This window comes from Ammospiza nelsoni, chromosome 18 (assembly GCF_027579445.1).
Source record: "Ammospiza nelsoni isolate bAmmNel1 chromosome 18, bAmmNel1.pri, whole genome shotgun sequence".
In the NCBI taxonomy this organism is placed as follows: domain Eukaryota; kingdom Metazoa; phylum Chordata; class Aves; order Passeriformes; family Passerellidae; genus Ammospiza; species Ammospiza nelsoni.
Genome location: NC_080650.1, coordinates 5,303,062 through 5,316,687, shown reverse-complemented (window position 1 = coordinate 5,316,687; position 13,626 = coordinate 5,303,062). Strand labels below are relative to the sequence as shown.

General features: G+C 39.0%; 1 protein-coding gene across 2 annotated transcripts; it reads left to right on the top strand.

Moving 5' to 3' along the window:
• The first annotated feature begins 806 nt into the window (after nt 1–806).
• On the top strand, nt 807–12,098 carry CHEK2 (checkpoint kinase 2). 2 transcript variants are annotated; one of them, XM_059485201.1, is made up of 15 exons: nt 807–1,053; nt 1,562–1,686; nt 1,947–2,094; nt 2,832–2,922; nt 3,032–3,140; nt 4,154–4,207; nt 4,759–4,820; nt 5,302–5,401; nt 5,852–5,938; nt 6,637–6,800; nt 7,012–7,127; nt 8,475–8,560; nt 10,701–10,781; nt 11,386–11,477; nt 11,786–12,098. In XM_059485201.1, exons 1-15 carry the CDS (start codon nt 807–809, stop codon nt 11,820–11,822), a joined length of 1,599 nt encoding a protein of 532 aa, XP_059341184.1. In that variant the 3' UTR covers nt 11,823–12,098. The 2 variants fall into 2 exon arrangements, with proteins under 2 accessions (XP_059341184.1, XP_059341185.1); XM_059485202.1 differs by lacking the exon at nt 11,786–12,098 and having other exon boundaries at nt 11,386–11,616.
• The last annotated feature ends 1,528 nt before the right edge of the window (nt 12,099–13,626 follow it).

Genomic DNA, 13,626 nt, shown 5'->3' with positions numbered 1-13,626 from the left:
CGGAGCTCTGGGCCTCGCCCGTGTTTGTAAACACCTGCAAGGAACGGGACGGGGGAGGGAACTTGGGAGCTGCCGTGGTTTTATGGCTTGTAATGAAATGTAGCAAAGGATAAGGAGAAGCGTACATTAAACTGTATGGCAACTGGCTAAAAACCCCACATACAGCTGGTAAGGTTGGAAGGCTCGTGGGCATTGCTGTGCTGCAGGAAGCTGGCTAGAGAGGGAGCTGGGGCAGCCTTTCAATAGAGAAGGAGGCACCAGAGGCTGTGAATTTCCGGGCTGTTTCCTGCATTGAGTCAGTCTGAAAATTAACCGGCAGCTGCCGGGCAGTGTCTGAATCTGGCAAGGTTTTGTACACTTATTATGTACAGGTGTGATAATTCTCTCGGAGGCTTTCACGAAAACCTATGTGATTTTACAGTTCTTACTCCTTTCGGTTTTCTCTGTGTCGGGACCAGCCGTGGTCCCTTGCTCCGTGCGGGGATGCTCTGTCAGAGCACAGCCCATGCCTGTATGACCCTACGGGAGCGCTGAAGTGCTCGGTAGCAATCCGGGAATAAATCAGGGCTAGTTCTGCTTTAGAACCAGCAGAGGCCGCCCCACGTTGCCTTTTAAAAGGAAAACCATCCTGTTTGCACACTTCCTGGGAATTTAGGTATAACCCAGATATGTACGCTTTGGTTGTAAGTTTTACTTCTTTGAGGCTGCGAATGGATTTGGACATTATTAATGCAGCGTGTGAGTGTTTGCCAATTTTACTTTGGTGTACTAATTGTGGTTTTTTAACATTCTCTTTTAAAGCCAGCATGTCTCGAGAGACTGGAAGTGAAGCACAGCAGTCTCAGAGTGCCCAGCAGCCTCAGAGTGGGACCAGTTCTTCCAGTGGCTCACAGAGCACTAGTCAGTCCTCCTTAAGTTCTGGCACTGTCAGTTCCTTGGACACTGTTCCCACTCAGGAGCTTCCCTCCATCCCCGAGGACCAGGAATCTGAAGAGCTGGTTCCTCAGCCCTGGGGCCGACTCTTTGCACTTGGAAAAGGTTTCAGCAACTGTGGTAGGTGTAATAAATCTCTTGGTTTCTTTGTAGGATCTCAGAAAAGTTCTGAGCAGCTTGTTGAAGAGCAGCGTCTTTTCATTTTCAAGTTAGGTACAAGCAAATTTAGGTATGGGGTTTTTTGCTATAATGTTTTATTCCATACTACATCCCAGTGTTAACACTGACTTCTCAGACACACGGCTGCCACAGACTTACAGAAATTCTAGGGTGTTCATATTCTTTGTTACACGCTTATTAAAAAAAACTATAATTTATTTTATTTAGTTGTATGTCTCTATATTGCTGACGGTGAACTGAAAAATACCACTGCTGAAGAGGGTAAAATTATTAAAGGATTTGACAAGGTGTGGTCCTTTGCACGAGTTAACACAAACTTGATTCTCTAGGAAGAATCTTGTCTCTGTTATCCTATCCATTGCCATTTGGACTCATTCTGTGGTGCCATAGTTATTAACTTTCTGCAACATTGTCTTCTCTCTCTGCTGTACCTTCCCCTCCTCTGCAGACTGTGTCAATGAGGAATACTGGTTTGGGAGGGACAAAAGCTGTGATTACAGTTTTTCTAAGCTGGGATTGTCTGAGACTGGCTTCTACCAAAACTATAGCAAGAAGCACTTCCGAATTTTTAGGGTAAGTGCTAAAAATGTTAATTCTGTCTGTTTTGGTGTAATTTAAAACGAGACTTTGGGGCAGAGATCCTAAAGAAATCAAAGTATCTCCAGGATTAACTCCTTTAATGTGACTTTTGGCAATGCCCCATTCAGGTGGTTTATGAAATAAACTCAGTCTCATTTCTTGACTCAACAATAGTAAATTTCTAGTGTATTGTGTCTTTATTGTAAAGTCATTTGTTCTTTACTGTCATCTTCCCCAATTTTTTTCCCTTTGAGGAAATGGGTCCAAGAAATTCCTATGTTGCCTACATTGAAGACCACAGTGCAAATGGGACATTTGTTAATAGAGAGCTCGTTGGAAGAGGGAGGAGGCTCCCACTGACACACAACTCTGAAATTGCACTGTCTGTACTGACCAATAAGGGTAAAATGTGCTTTAACTTAAATAGATTTTTTATGTATTGACCAGGAGGTTGTTTCTGCATTGATTTGAGTGTGTTTCTTGAGAGCTGAGCTGCTTTGTGAGCACATCTCATTAATAGGTGTTTTAGTACTCACATAAAAATTATCCATGTCAACCCTAGAAAAAACCTGAAAAAGAAAACTTAAATCTGTATCAGGCAGCACCTTACTAGAGTATAAACTTTTATAGGTTTTTTCCTTTGTGAAACCCTTTTGGGCTTCAGTAGCTGTGCATATGATGGTGGGAACAGGGGAAACAGACTATTCAAGAAACGTTGAAAAAACCCTCCCAGATACCTAACAAAATGCTGCACAATAAATAGAAAATCCTCTTAAAAATAAACAGGGCTGGGCTTTTGTTTCTTTGTCTTTGATTTTCCACTAAGATGCTGTCTTGTTGGTTATTACTTCTCTCTGATCTTTGCTGGAACATTGAAATTTTTGCTCCTTTTGCTCTTAAATGTAATTAATTACTTAAAGACTGTTGTGAATTGAATCCCAAAATGCAATTTTTTAGCAATTAGATCACCTTGCTAACCCATAGCTAGTAAAATTCATAGCATATATTTAGTTTTTCCTCTAGCAGGCACTATTTCTCAGTTATATTGTTGACTATAAAAGCTCACAAAACATAGCTGTTTGTTATAATAAAAAATTTAAACCTAATAATGGGAAAATGATGTCCACTTGTCTTCTCAGTGTTTGTATTTTCTGATCTTACGGTGGATGATCAGATGATGTTTCCTAAGGAATTCAGAGAGAAATATATTATGTCAAAGACTTTGGGAAGGTAAGCTCCTTATTCAGAAAGTTAGAAAATAGTCAGCTCCTAATTATGCTTTCAATTGCCTGCATTTCTTGTTACACAGATTTTTGACAGAGCTGTGCTCTTGTTGTAGTGGTGCCTGTGGAGAAGTCAAACTGGCATTTGAGAAGAGCACCTGTAACAAAGTTGCAGTGAAAATCATCAATAAACGGAAGTTTGTGGCAAGTGGCCTGAATGAAGAAGTAAGTATTGTCTGTCTGTCTGTCTGTCTTGGCCACCTTGCAGCAGTCTTGGAATATTTGGTAACTTCTCCCACTCCTCAGCTGTCTTCAAATGATGATTTTCTTACTTAATGTCTTCAGCATTTAATTTAAAAATGCTTTTTGATCTTGTATGATGTACAGAATTCTTGGTTTTATTCCTTGACCACATTCCATTAGGTTCACCATTTAGGACTTCTAATGGGATTTATCCAATGGGTGGTGTGGAGTGTTGTGGGGTTTGGTTTATGTCCTAAAATGCATCAGATAGACACATCATAACCAGTCTTGACCAAAAGTGTACCAGCTAAGCTAATTTTGTTGAATGCTCCATCATAATACATTTGAAGAAAATTGGATGAAGCTTTTAGGGAAGGTCTAATGGCAGAGGCAGAATTTGGAGAAGTACAAAGACAACTGGCTCAAGATGCTGTTGTGAATTATAATTACTGATACATGGCATTCTACAAAACAGACACAGGAGTGTATCTGGAATGTTGTGTATGGGTTAAGTTGTGTGTTCCAAGATTGATTTGGATTGGAAGAAGAGCAAAAAATCCCTGCTGAGCTGATTTCATTAGCTGAGCCTAAGCCATGGGTTAGAGAATCTGTTTATGTTATCTTGCAAAATAGTAGCATGTAATTTTAGGTTGGCCCATCTGCAAAGCATCTTGGAGGGAGAAAAGCTGTTTAAATACAAGTATATAAGCAAAAATAATTTAATTTTTTTAATTTGGAAGCTAATTGGGGATTTCTAACCTGCAGTAAAATTTCATGTCAGAAGCAATATCTTGCTTCAGATAGTGACAGCGCTTTGTTTATTTAATTCACTGAAGGTATCTGATCATTTTATGGAAAAAAATTGTATGTTATGGTCACTTAGAGTAGCAAAAGGCATGGAATTATGTTTTTCCTGGTATTGTCTCTTATTTCTCATGTGTCTTATTCCAGAACAGCTCTGTCTTACCCAATATGGTATTTGATTCTTTTACTAGAACCCAGGTTTAAATATCAATACAGAAATTGAAATTTTGAAGAAAATAGATCACGTGAGTATTACTGTACATTTTTATTATTTTTTGCTCCCTCCTGTATGTACTTGTTTAGTTTACTGACCTTAGTGTAGCAATGAAAGCAATTTTATCCATTCAGAAATGTATTAAAATGGATATATAATTTCCCTTGTAAATTGTTGAATGGGTCTTTTTTTCTTCTTTTAAGTGTATTATATCCTAGCAGATTTGAGATTTTAAAGCTTTGGATAACTTAGATATACATTTGAGAAGAAACATAACAGGAGAAATTTTAACCTGAGGCACTGTTGCAGAAATTTTTCTTTGATTCAAGTTTTTGTAAATGCTGCAAAAGAACTGAATACAAAGACTAGTTTTCACTGGCAATTTCTTGAATTTGTATCCCCTCTTTCCTCTGCATGTAAAATAGATAAAATATTGAGGGTGTGGTCTGGGGTGCTTGTAAGTCACTTGTGTTGTGTTAGCTTAAGTGACCTGGTTTGAAATACTGAAATAAGAACTTCAGGATTACTTTTTACAAATTATTCTATTTTGTGTGTCTCTGTTTGTGTTTCCTTTTCTGTTAGCCTTGCTTAATCAAGATTAAAAACTTCTTTGAAGCAGAGGATTACTACATTGTTTTGGAACTGTAAGTAACCTGTTTGAAAGTAAATGCATAAAATGAAATGATTTTTATAGCCACAATGAACTGTGGAGGTTTTGCTTTTTTATTTTGTTTTCCTTTTGCTGGTCTGCCCTTTTCTCTAAAACCTTTGTAAGATTAGGAGCTAGGATAACCAGGAGAAATCATTCTTCTATGCTTTGTAGGCACTCAGGGCCTGGGCATTGCTTGCTCTGCTGCTGTCGTGGATTGCTGCTATTTTTTTTTATTTTATTTTTGAGCTTGTAAGAGGGGTCTGATCAAAAATCATGTAACAACTCCCAGTGCAGACTCATGAGATTGACCCTAACTCAGCCATGCATGTGCTGTGTTTAGGATGTTCACTCATTTTCAGAAATAAATTATTTCCCTGCAGCCAGAATAGCCAAATGTTTTGGTCTTAGTCTTGTCTAATGAGATGAATCTCTTGGAAGTTACATGTTGGTTTGTTAGCCTGCATTTGTTTTAGGATGGAAGGAGGAGAATTGTATCACAGAGTGTCAAGGCCAGTCAAGATGAAAGAAGAAATCTGCAAGTTGTACTTTTATCAGATGCTGCTGGCAGTAAAGGTACAGCATCATGAATTCTACCCAGAAAAAAGTCACTAAGATGAATTTTTCTGTCACTTGTCATTGCTGAAACCCATGTAAGCAATCAGCACAGTGTTCTTAACAAGTTGGTTTAACGAGAGAGAGACAGAAAAGCAGAATTCCTGCAAAGGTGACACAGAATGTGTGTCTGCACACTGTGCTTGCATGAGATTTGACATTTGAAGCATAATGATTTCTAAGGTGCTTTTTTGTTTTTTGTGATGGTGTTTTGGCGTGGGTTTTTTGTTTTGTTTTCATTTTACTTTGTTTTTTAAGGGACAGTCCCATGTTAGGAAGCTTTAAATATTTGCCCTCCTCTTACACAGCTTTCAGTTATCCTGCCATTGCCATGAGAAAAAATGGAAAGCTTACATTTTAAAATAAGTTAATAATCTGTTTTTCCTTAATTGCCCATCTGTATGTATTTAGTATCTTCATGACAATGGAATTATACACCGAGATCTAAAGCCAGAAAATGTGCTGCTTTCATCTACTGAAGAAACATGTCTTGTAAAGGTAAGGAAAACTACATTTCTTGTTAATGGAGAAATTTGGGAGTGTTCCTTCACATTCTTCTTGATATTTCATTGAACACAACCAAAAAGATATTATGGAATTATTCATACAAACCATGAAGTAACTTGAAACATAGACTGTTTTTTTTATAATTGTAATTTTACGTCTATGGATATTTCAACCCATACACTACACATCTATTTTCAAATGTCAATGATTTTTTCCCCAATAAAATCTAAATTCTTGACTTACAGACAGCATTCCCACAAATGTCCTGGCTGTGTGGTGACAGTGATTTTTTTCTTTTGCTCTTTTGGTTTTTTTGGGGGGAATTAGGGTTGTGTATTTTCTTTTGTGTTGAGAAACCATTGACTATATTTGCATGCTGAAATGCTTATTTTTCACAAAAACTCTTCCAATAGGCTACAATACCTTTATTCTGTAGTTGTCCATTTATATCCATATCTTAGAGTATTTTTGCTAGTGTAAAGTGTGATCCTTTGTCATATTTCTCCCTCTTCCTCCTCTCCCATTCTCACTTAATAATGTTTGGGGTGACTTCTATTCATAGTCATGTACTGGAACTGGCTTGGAAGGAAGAAACTTAATGCTACCTCCTGATGTATGTCTACAATGTGATGTGTTCTAGTACACTCCATCCTAATATGTAATGTGGTGTTACCATTTTTAAATGCAAGATTACAGATTTTGGACAATCCAAGATTCTTGGAGAAGCTTCTCTTATGAAAACATTATGTGGTACTCCCATGTATCTTGCTCCTGAGGTTCTAAATTCACTTGGGACTGCTGGATACAGCCGAGCTGTGGACTGCTGGAGTTTAGGAGTTATTCTTTTTGTATGGTAAGATATTGTGGAGATGTACCTTCACTGGGCAGTCTTTGACATACCTGGCTTGAGACTTGGCAACTTCAGTGTCTGTCTGAGGAAGTGAAAGTTTAAAACTCTACAAGTATAAAAACACTACAATAGCAGATGCCTTAAAATGTGTGATTTCAGTGTTTCATTTGCTGTGAGAAATTCAGTGCTATTTAACTTCTTTTCTTTTATACAGCTTGTGTGGATATCCACCATTCAATGAGCAAAACACTCAACTCTCTCTGAGGGATCAAATCACTCGTGGAAAATACACTTTCATTCCAAAAGAGTGGCAGCATGTGTCAGACATGGGTATGACTCCAACACAGTGGGTAGCAAAATATCTACCTCTTTTCTTGTAGTTTTTGTTTTCCTTTATCCTCCTTTCAGCTGTGTGTTAATATGTTTATTTTTTAAGCTAATATATTAAATATATTTTTAAAGTTCATAGTTAAAGCATTAAAAAGAGAACATACTTTATTATTGAAGAGATTTTTTAGTAGTATTTAGCATAATTAACCACACAAGCATAGAGTTTGTGGGCACATACATCTATTTCTCCTTTTTCACTTTTTCTTCTGACTTTATCAAGCTGGTCTACAGACTTTGCCTAAAGATTCTTCAAGTGTTGAACCAAAAATACCAGGAATTTAAGGAATACAAGTTAGAATTCCAAAAAACAAACGTTCCAAGAGAGTCCTTTCATGGTGCTAGTCTTTGAGCTGAAAGTGTCAGTCACATTTGAGGAATCATCTATTATGTTTGGCCCACTGTAAGTGAAGTAGTCTGTGAAACTGAGTTTTTGCATTACAAACTAAAATGATAATTACTGTCTATGTGCTTTTAGTTTTTCAGGACATTTTATATGCACAAAATAATTGTAGTGTTTACCTTGGACACTTCTTTGTATGTGCAGAGGAGTTTCTAATAAATGATGTGGTCATCCTTTGTCTAAAACTTATCAAATATAACTCCTTCCTGGATAGTTTGGAGGCTATTCAATATTTAGCCAAACATTCATGAGAATGTACAATCTTAACATAATTTCCATAGTCCTCCTTGTATGTATTCAGAATAACCTGATCAAATGAAAAGTAAATCTTGCTGAAATTCCTTTATGGGAGATTTGGAATAATAAAATACAACATAAATGCCATATTTTTCACAGTGTCTACTAAGCAGCTTCCTAAGAAGATGAAACTTTGTTAAGCATACATGTGTATGTCCTGTCTCTCCTCTCCCACATTCCCAGATGGATAATCTGCTTTCCAAGACTCTGTAAACCAGAATAAATTAAGTTGTCTTTGCTTTTCCACAGTAATACCGAAGCTTTTAGGGAAATGCTGAGCCTCCTGTGCATGCTCAGAACATAAACTGTGTATATGCTAAATATATTTCTGGGTAATTCTGGTGTACTGAGAATTACTGAGCTGTGCAAATGTGAAGGAAAGATGAGAGAGTGAGGGAAAGATGAAAGATAGTTGCAGTCTGCAGCCCTCCCCATGCATAGCAAAACCAAAAGGGATCTGCCCAGCCTGCACTTGTGTGCATTGCTCTGAAGGGGTGTAAGGCACATTGTCACACATGGTTTTTGTGTAGGCATATTTCAGGTAATGAATGTATTGATCACATGCCAACCAGCTCATTTTATTGTCTTAGCTCTGGATCTTGTGAAGAAACTCTTAGTGGTGGATCCAAGCAAACGTCTTACCACAGAGGAGGCCTTAGAGCATCCTTGGCTGCAGGTAGGAATTGGGTTTCAAGTGAAAGCTGAGCTGTTTGAGGGATAACTTGTTCATATCTTGTGTTTTCAAAGATTTAGATCCTGTGGAGAGACTGCAAAAGCAGCATGGAGTAATCTCCTGAATACCTTTTGTCAATACAATAAGCAGCTTCTGCATCCCTTCTGAGACACCTCTTCCCAGAACTCTTTCTCATGTGAGATCAAGATTTTAGAGCCCAGGTCTGACTGTGGTTCTGGTAGGATGGACCTCTCCTTCTGAGCATTGGAACAGAGCCCCATCTCCTCAGATGTTTGTGTGGGCAGGCAGTGCAGTTTGTTTCTGGCAAACATCCAATACTAGTTTGTTTTTACTCTGCTCTGCAGGAATAAATGTCCCTGGTTTGGGAACACTCTGAGTAGGAAGTGATGGTTTCCCTGCCTCCTGTTAAAGTCTAGGTTTGAGAGGAATAGTCTTTAGGTGGTCTTTGCTTAATTTTGGCAGAGGTACCCACTGAACCTATGAGCTTTCTTGAATATTTTTGCTTGAAGAGGCTGAAAAATGTCACCCAGCCTAAATCTGAGCCATGCAACAGGTTCTGTTTATTCACACCAAGCACAAGGCTATTCCTGTTCCCCCACTGGGAACAGGAGAATTTCAGATGCTTTGGTAAAGAGCATAAGAAATGGGGGAAGCAAGGGAGTATCCCTCAGTGCTCAACAGCTGATGGTGTTCTGAGACAAAAAACATGTGTGGATGGCTCTTTAAAGTGATTAACTTGTCTTGATTATGCTCCTGGGCATCAGGAAGCATTTCCTGACATTCATGGGTTTTACTTACTGTAGTTTTGCATGTAACATCTACAGTGAGTTAATCAGATACAGATTCTTGCACTTAATTTTTCTGCTCAGATTTGTAATTCATTCAGAAACCATGCAACGCTGATTTTAAAAATTGCTGGTATGCGTAAGGGAGAAGGGGAAATAGATGACTGATTTAAATGAGCTAAGAATTTAAGATATTTCAGTATATATATATTCAAGTTGTTATTAACTTCATTATATTTTCCATGTAAGGACATCTCTTACCGTTACATTTAATTTTGAAGACAGGACAGAAGGTTCCAGAAAATATCACAGCCATAAATCCAGATATCATCTAGCACTCAGCTGCTGTTCTTTGAGCTGTTTCCCAGCAGGGGCTGTTATTAAGAGTGTCAGGTGTTCATAGGTGATGTAGACTGCCTGCTTGGAAGGCCAGCATCCAGCATGCTCAGTTTAGGGTATCACACATCTCATAGCACCAAAGGAGCTCCCCAGTCCTGCTCCTGTGAGCAGTGAGGAGTTACTGGCTCCTCTCTCCCTCTTGTGTTGTCTGCAAGTATCGACTTTACAAGTCAGCAGGAAAAACTCCATTGTCTCTGTGACCAGCTGATGCCTGTTAGCCCTCTGATCATTTTGGGAGCACTAGGAAGTTTCTAAATTTTTTACTAGAAATAAGCATGTTCTGCAGATTTATTTAAACTAGTAGTGCTTTCATATTAGTGTTTCCATAAAAGTTGTTTGCTCCATTTTTTGTTCAAATCTAGAACTTTAAAAACTTGTTGAGCTGTGTAAACCTAAGTACTGCTCAGTGGAAATGTTTTCTTACCTGTATTTACTTAATAAAACATTTTTAAAGGCATATAAACAATTATTGCTGTTTCTGCCTCTGAAATCTTCACTGCAATTTTTTGAATGGTGCAAGATTAGTTTGGTTGCATGCTGAAGAAAAACCACAGGTCTTTGTTACATCAGTGGAAAAATATTTCTTACCTTATCCATCAATTCAAATGTAGCCACAATCAAATCAGGTGAACTGGAAAAGAAAAACAAAAAAATTCTACATAAAATTAAGTGGATATTCAAGTCAAATCCTTTTTGTAGCACTTAGGAATAGTTAAATAAAAAAGGAGATACTGCAATACTCCTTTGTTTAGGAAAAGGGACCTCTCCACTACCTTCACCTAAAAAACTCAGTTAGCTGAAATCCTTAGGACCTCAATGATCTTTATTTCTAATTGTCTTTAGCACTGAATGTCCCATTCACTTCTCTTTGATTTTCATAATCTTTGCTTTTCCCTTAAATATTCTATATACTACTTAGATGCTGGGTTTTTTTGCAGGATGAGGATATGAAAACTACATTTGAACAGATCCTTGCTCAGACACGTACCAATATGAACCCACCAGAAACATCAAAAATGGTATGTGCAGTGAATATTTGAAGATTAATATTTGATGCACAGAGAAACTAGATTTTGAAGTAATCTTTAATAAGAAAATCAGTTGATTTTGAGACTTTAGAGAAATGTACCGTTGGGCTGTATGTGGCAGACTGCTGGTTAGTTCTCTTTCCTTAACAATGGATTTCCATGTTTTGTCAACACTTTGTGTTTACAAAATGTTTAAATGTATAGAAAAGTGTTTAAATGTATAGAAACACTTGCCTAGGCTTTAAAGGATTATTCCAATATTTAGAATAAAATTGTTGAATGTATTCTTTTTTAATGGATTCAAGTCACTAATGTTTAGTATTCAAGTAAAAATTCTCCTGCTGGTGCAAGGTTAGGACAGCATTGTGCCATTCATCACCAGATGCTAATTAGGAAAATTGTGAACAGTGGCTGTCTCAAGCTGGGAGCAATGTCTTATATGAAAACCATCAAGTATAATTAGATGGATCTTGGGAGAGAAACATGGGTTAGTTTTTGGTCACACTGTCCAACACCTGTAGTTCTGGAGCAAGCAGAAAGTCAGCTTCTGCCTTACCTGGTTTCCTGGAGCCATCCTCCTGTGTTTTTCTTCCAGCCAACCACAACGAGAAAGCGTCCCCATGACAATGATGAAGACAATGGCTCTGCTAAACGTGCTGTTCCTTCTACCTCCTATCAGAAAATGAGGTGAAAAGCAAGAGAAAATGACTTTGTTAATGACAGCTTTTTTATGGAGAGCGGAATTTTTTATTAAGAAAAATCTTAATAATGGAATAAACGGTTGAAGATGTAAAATTTCAAATAAAAGTAACTTTGTAAGACTGAAGTGACTGTTGTAAATGCATGAGAATCTGCACAATTAGTCATGTTCTAGTCCATCCAGCTGTCTGACTCGAGGAAAGTATCAGAAAAACTCCTGAACTAAGTTACTAACACTTTTTTAGGCTGGCTTCATCCCCAGCTACATTCTCTGTTTCTTCTTTTCCAATTTCTAGGTTAGGCATGGAAATAATTCTTAGTCCTAAGAGATGAAGAAGGAATACTAGACTTGCTGAGCTTTTGCCTGAGACACAGCATTACCTGACACAATGCTACCCACAGACTTCTGAGAACACTTAGACTATTCAATTCAGATGTAAAACTTCTGATGGACCTTGAGGTGCTCTGGGCTTCAGGTAAAGCTCCCCAGTAAATGGTGGACTGGCAGAATCACAGCATTGTGCACTGGGGTGGGGCTGATTGGCTTCCAAAGCAACAATTACCATCTGCGTGGTGTTGTAACGTGTGTACCATGTTTATTTCCCAGAGGAGGGATGAGTAAGAGGAAACATGATAACAAGAGATGAAACAAAGATGTATAAATTCCTGTCAGGGAAGAACTAGGAATTGGACTGAGAGGAAAAACTTGCTTGCCTGTTAGGTGAAAATTTTCATCTGTGTGCCTCTTATTAAAGGATTACTGGTTGTTATCATTACTGACTGAAACAACAGTTTAGTAACTCTGTTCTCCAACATACATTTTCTGTTGAAAGGCATCTACTGTAAGATTGTTGATTTGTAAAGAATAAAACCTAATGCATTATGGAATAAACCCATGTCAGGTAGGAATTAAAATATCCATGAGTCATTTTCCTGTATGTGCCCATTGCAGAGAACTTGTGTGTTTTGACATATTTCATATTAACCAATGTAAATGATAAAATGCTGATTCTTGTACATTGATACCTTTCTTAATGGATTGGATGGAGAAACATCTGTGGGCATGTGGATGGAAACAAAGCTACTGGTTCCACTGCAGATGCAGTGGTGATGGAACAAAGGTGTGTCTTTCATTGGGGAGGTGCCCTTTGGTACAAGTCTGTTGGTGGCACATCCTCAGGGAGTTCTGGTGCTTACTGTAGCTCATGTGAAGTAGAAGGGAACACTCAGCTGCCATTTGCTACATAAAAGAATCACAGGATGCACTGAGCCAAATTTGCATCCTGTTTTACTGCAAATGCTGATACCTTTGGGCTTTGATTACCAGTTACTTTAAAAGACCTACATTGTGGCTGATGAGACGGTAATTCCCTAGCTCCTATTTACACTGCCAATTTGTTTTTAGATAGAAAACTTCCATAATTCATTCCTCCATCTTTTTTTACATCCCAGAGTTGTTTGCTAATCAGTGACTGCTTTGTTTGGGTCCTTTCCCTGGGTCCTGACTAACACCTCCTTTCCAATGATGTCCTAAATTTGATCTCACTCATTTGATGGCACACCTTTGGGCTGCTGACCATGTGTTCATCATTTGATTGCAGAAAGCTTTCTAAAGTTTCAGACTCAATTTTTTCCACGGAACAGTAAGTTTCACTACGGTGAAGCGGCATCCACTTTTCACATAGATAAGAAAATATTTATCACTTATCTGCAGCACAAGAGTCTTCAGCATAATGCATTTTGTTCATTTCAAGAGGCAGGATGGGTCACAGCAGTTGGAAGGTGGGTTAACCAAAGTGCTGAGGTTCGCTGTGCCCGGTCAGTGCGGTGTCATTAGTGACCAGCATCACCACCTGCGGTCCGTGCGGGCCGCGCTTACTCTCGAGCTCAGGCTGCCGCTGCTTTTGGCCGACGGTCCCCCACCCGTACGGCGGCAGAGCCGTATCCTCCGTGAGGACCGAGCCCGTCCGTGTTGGCGGAGAGGCGAGCGCTGCTCCGGCCGGAGCCCTCGGAGGTGCGGCCGGGCCGGGGCAGCCCCGGCGGCAGCTGCAGGACGTCCGGCGCGGGCCCGGCGCCGTCGGGCGGGGGTGCCCGGGGTCCGGGCGGAGCCCAGCCCCGGGGCGGGGCCGGGGCACTG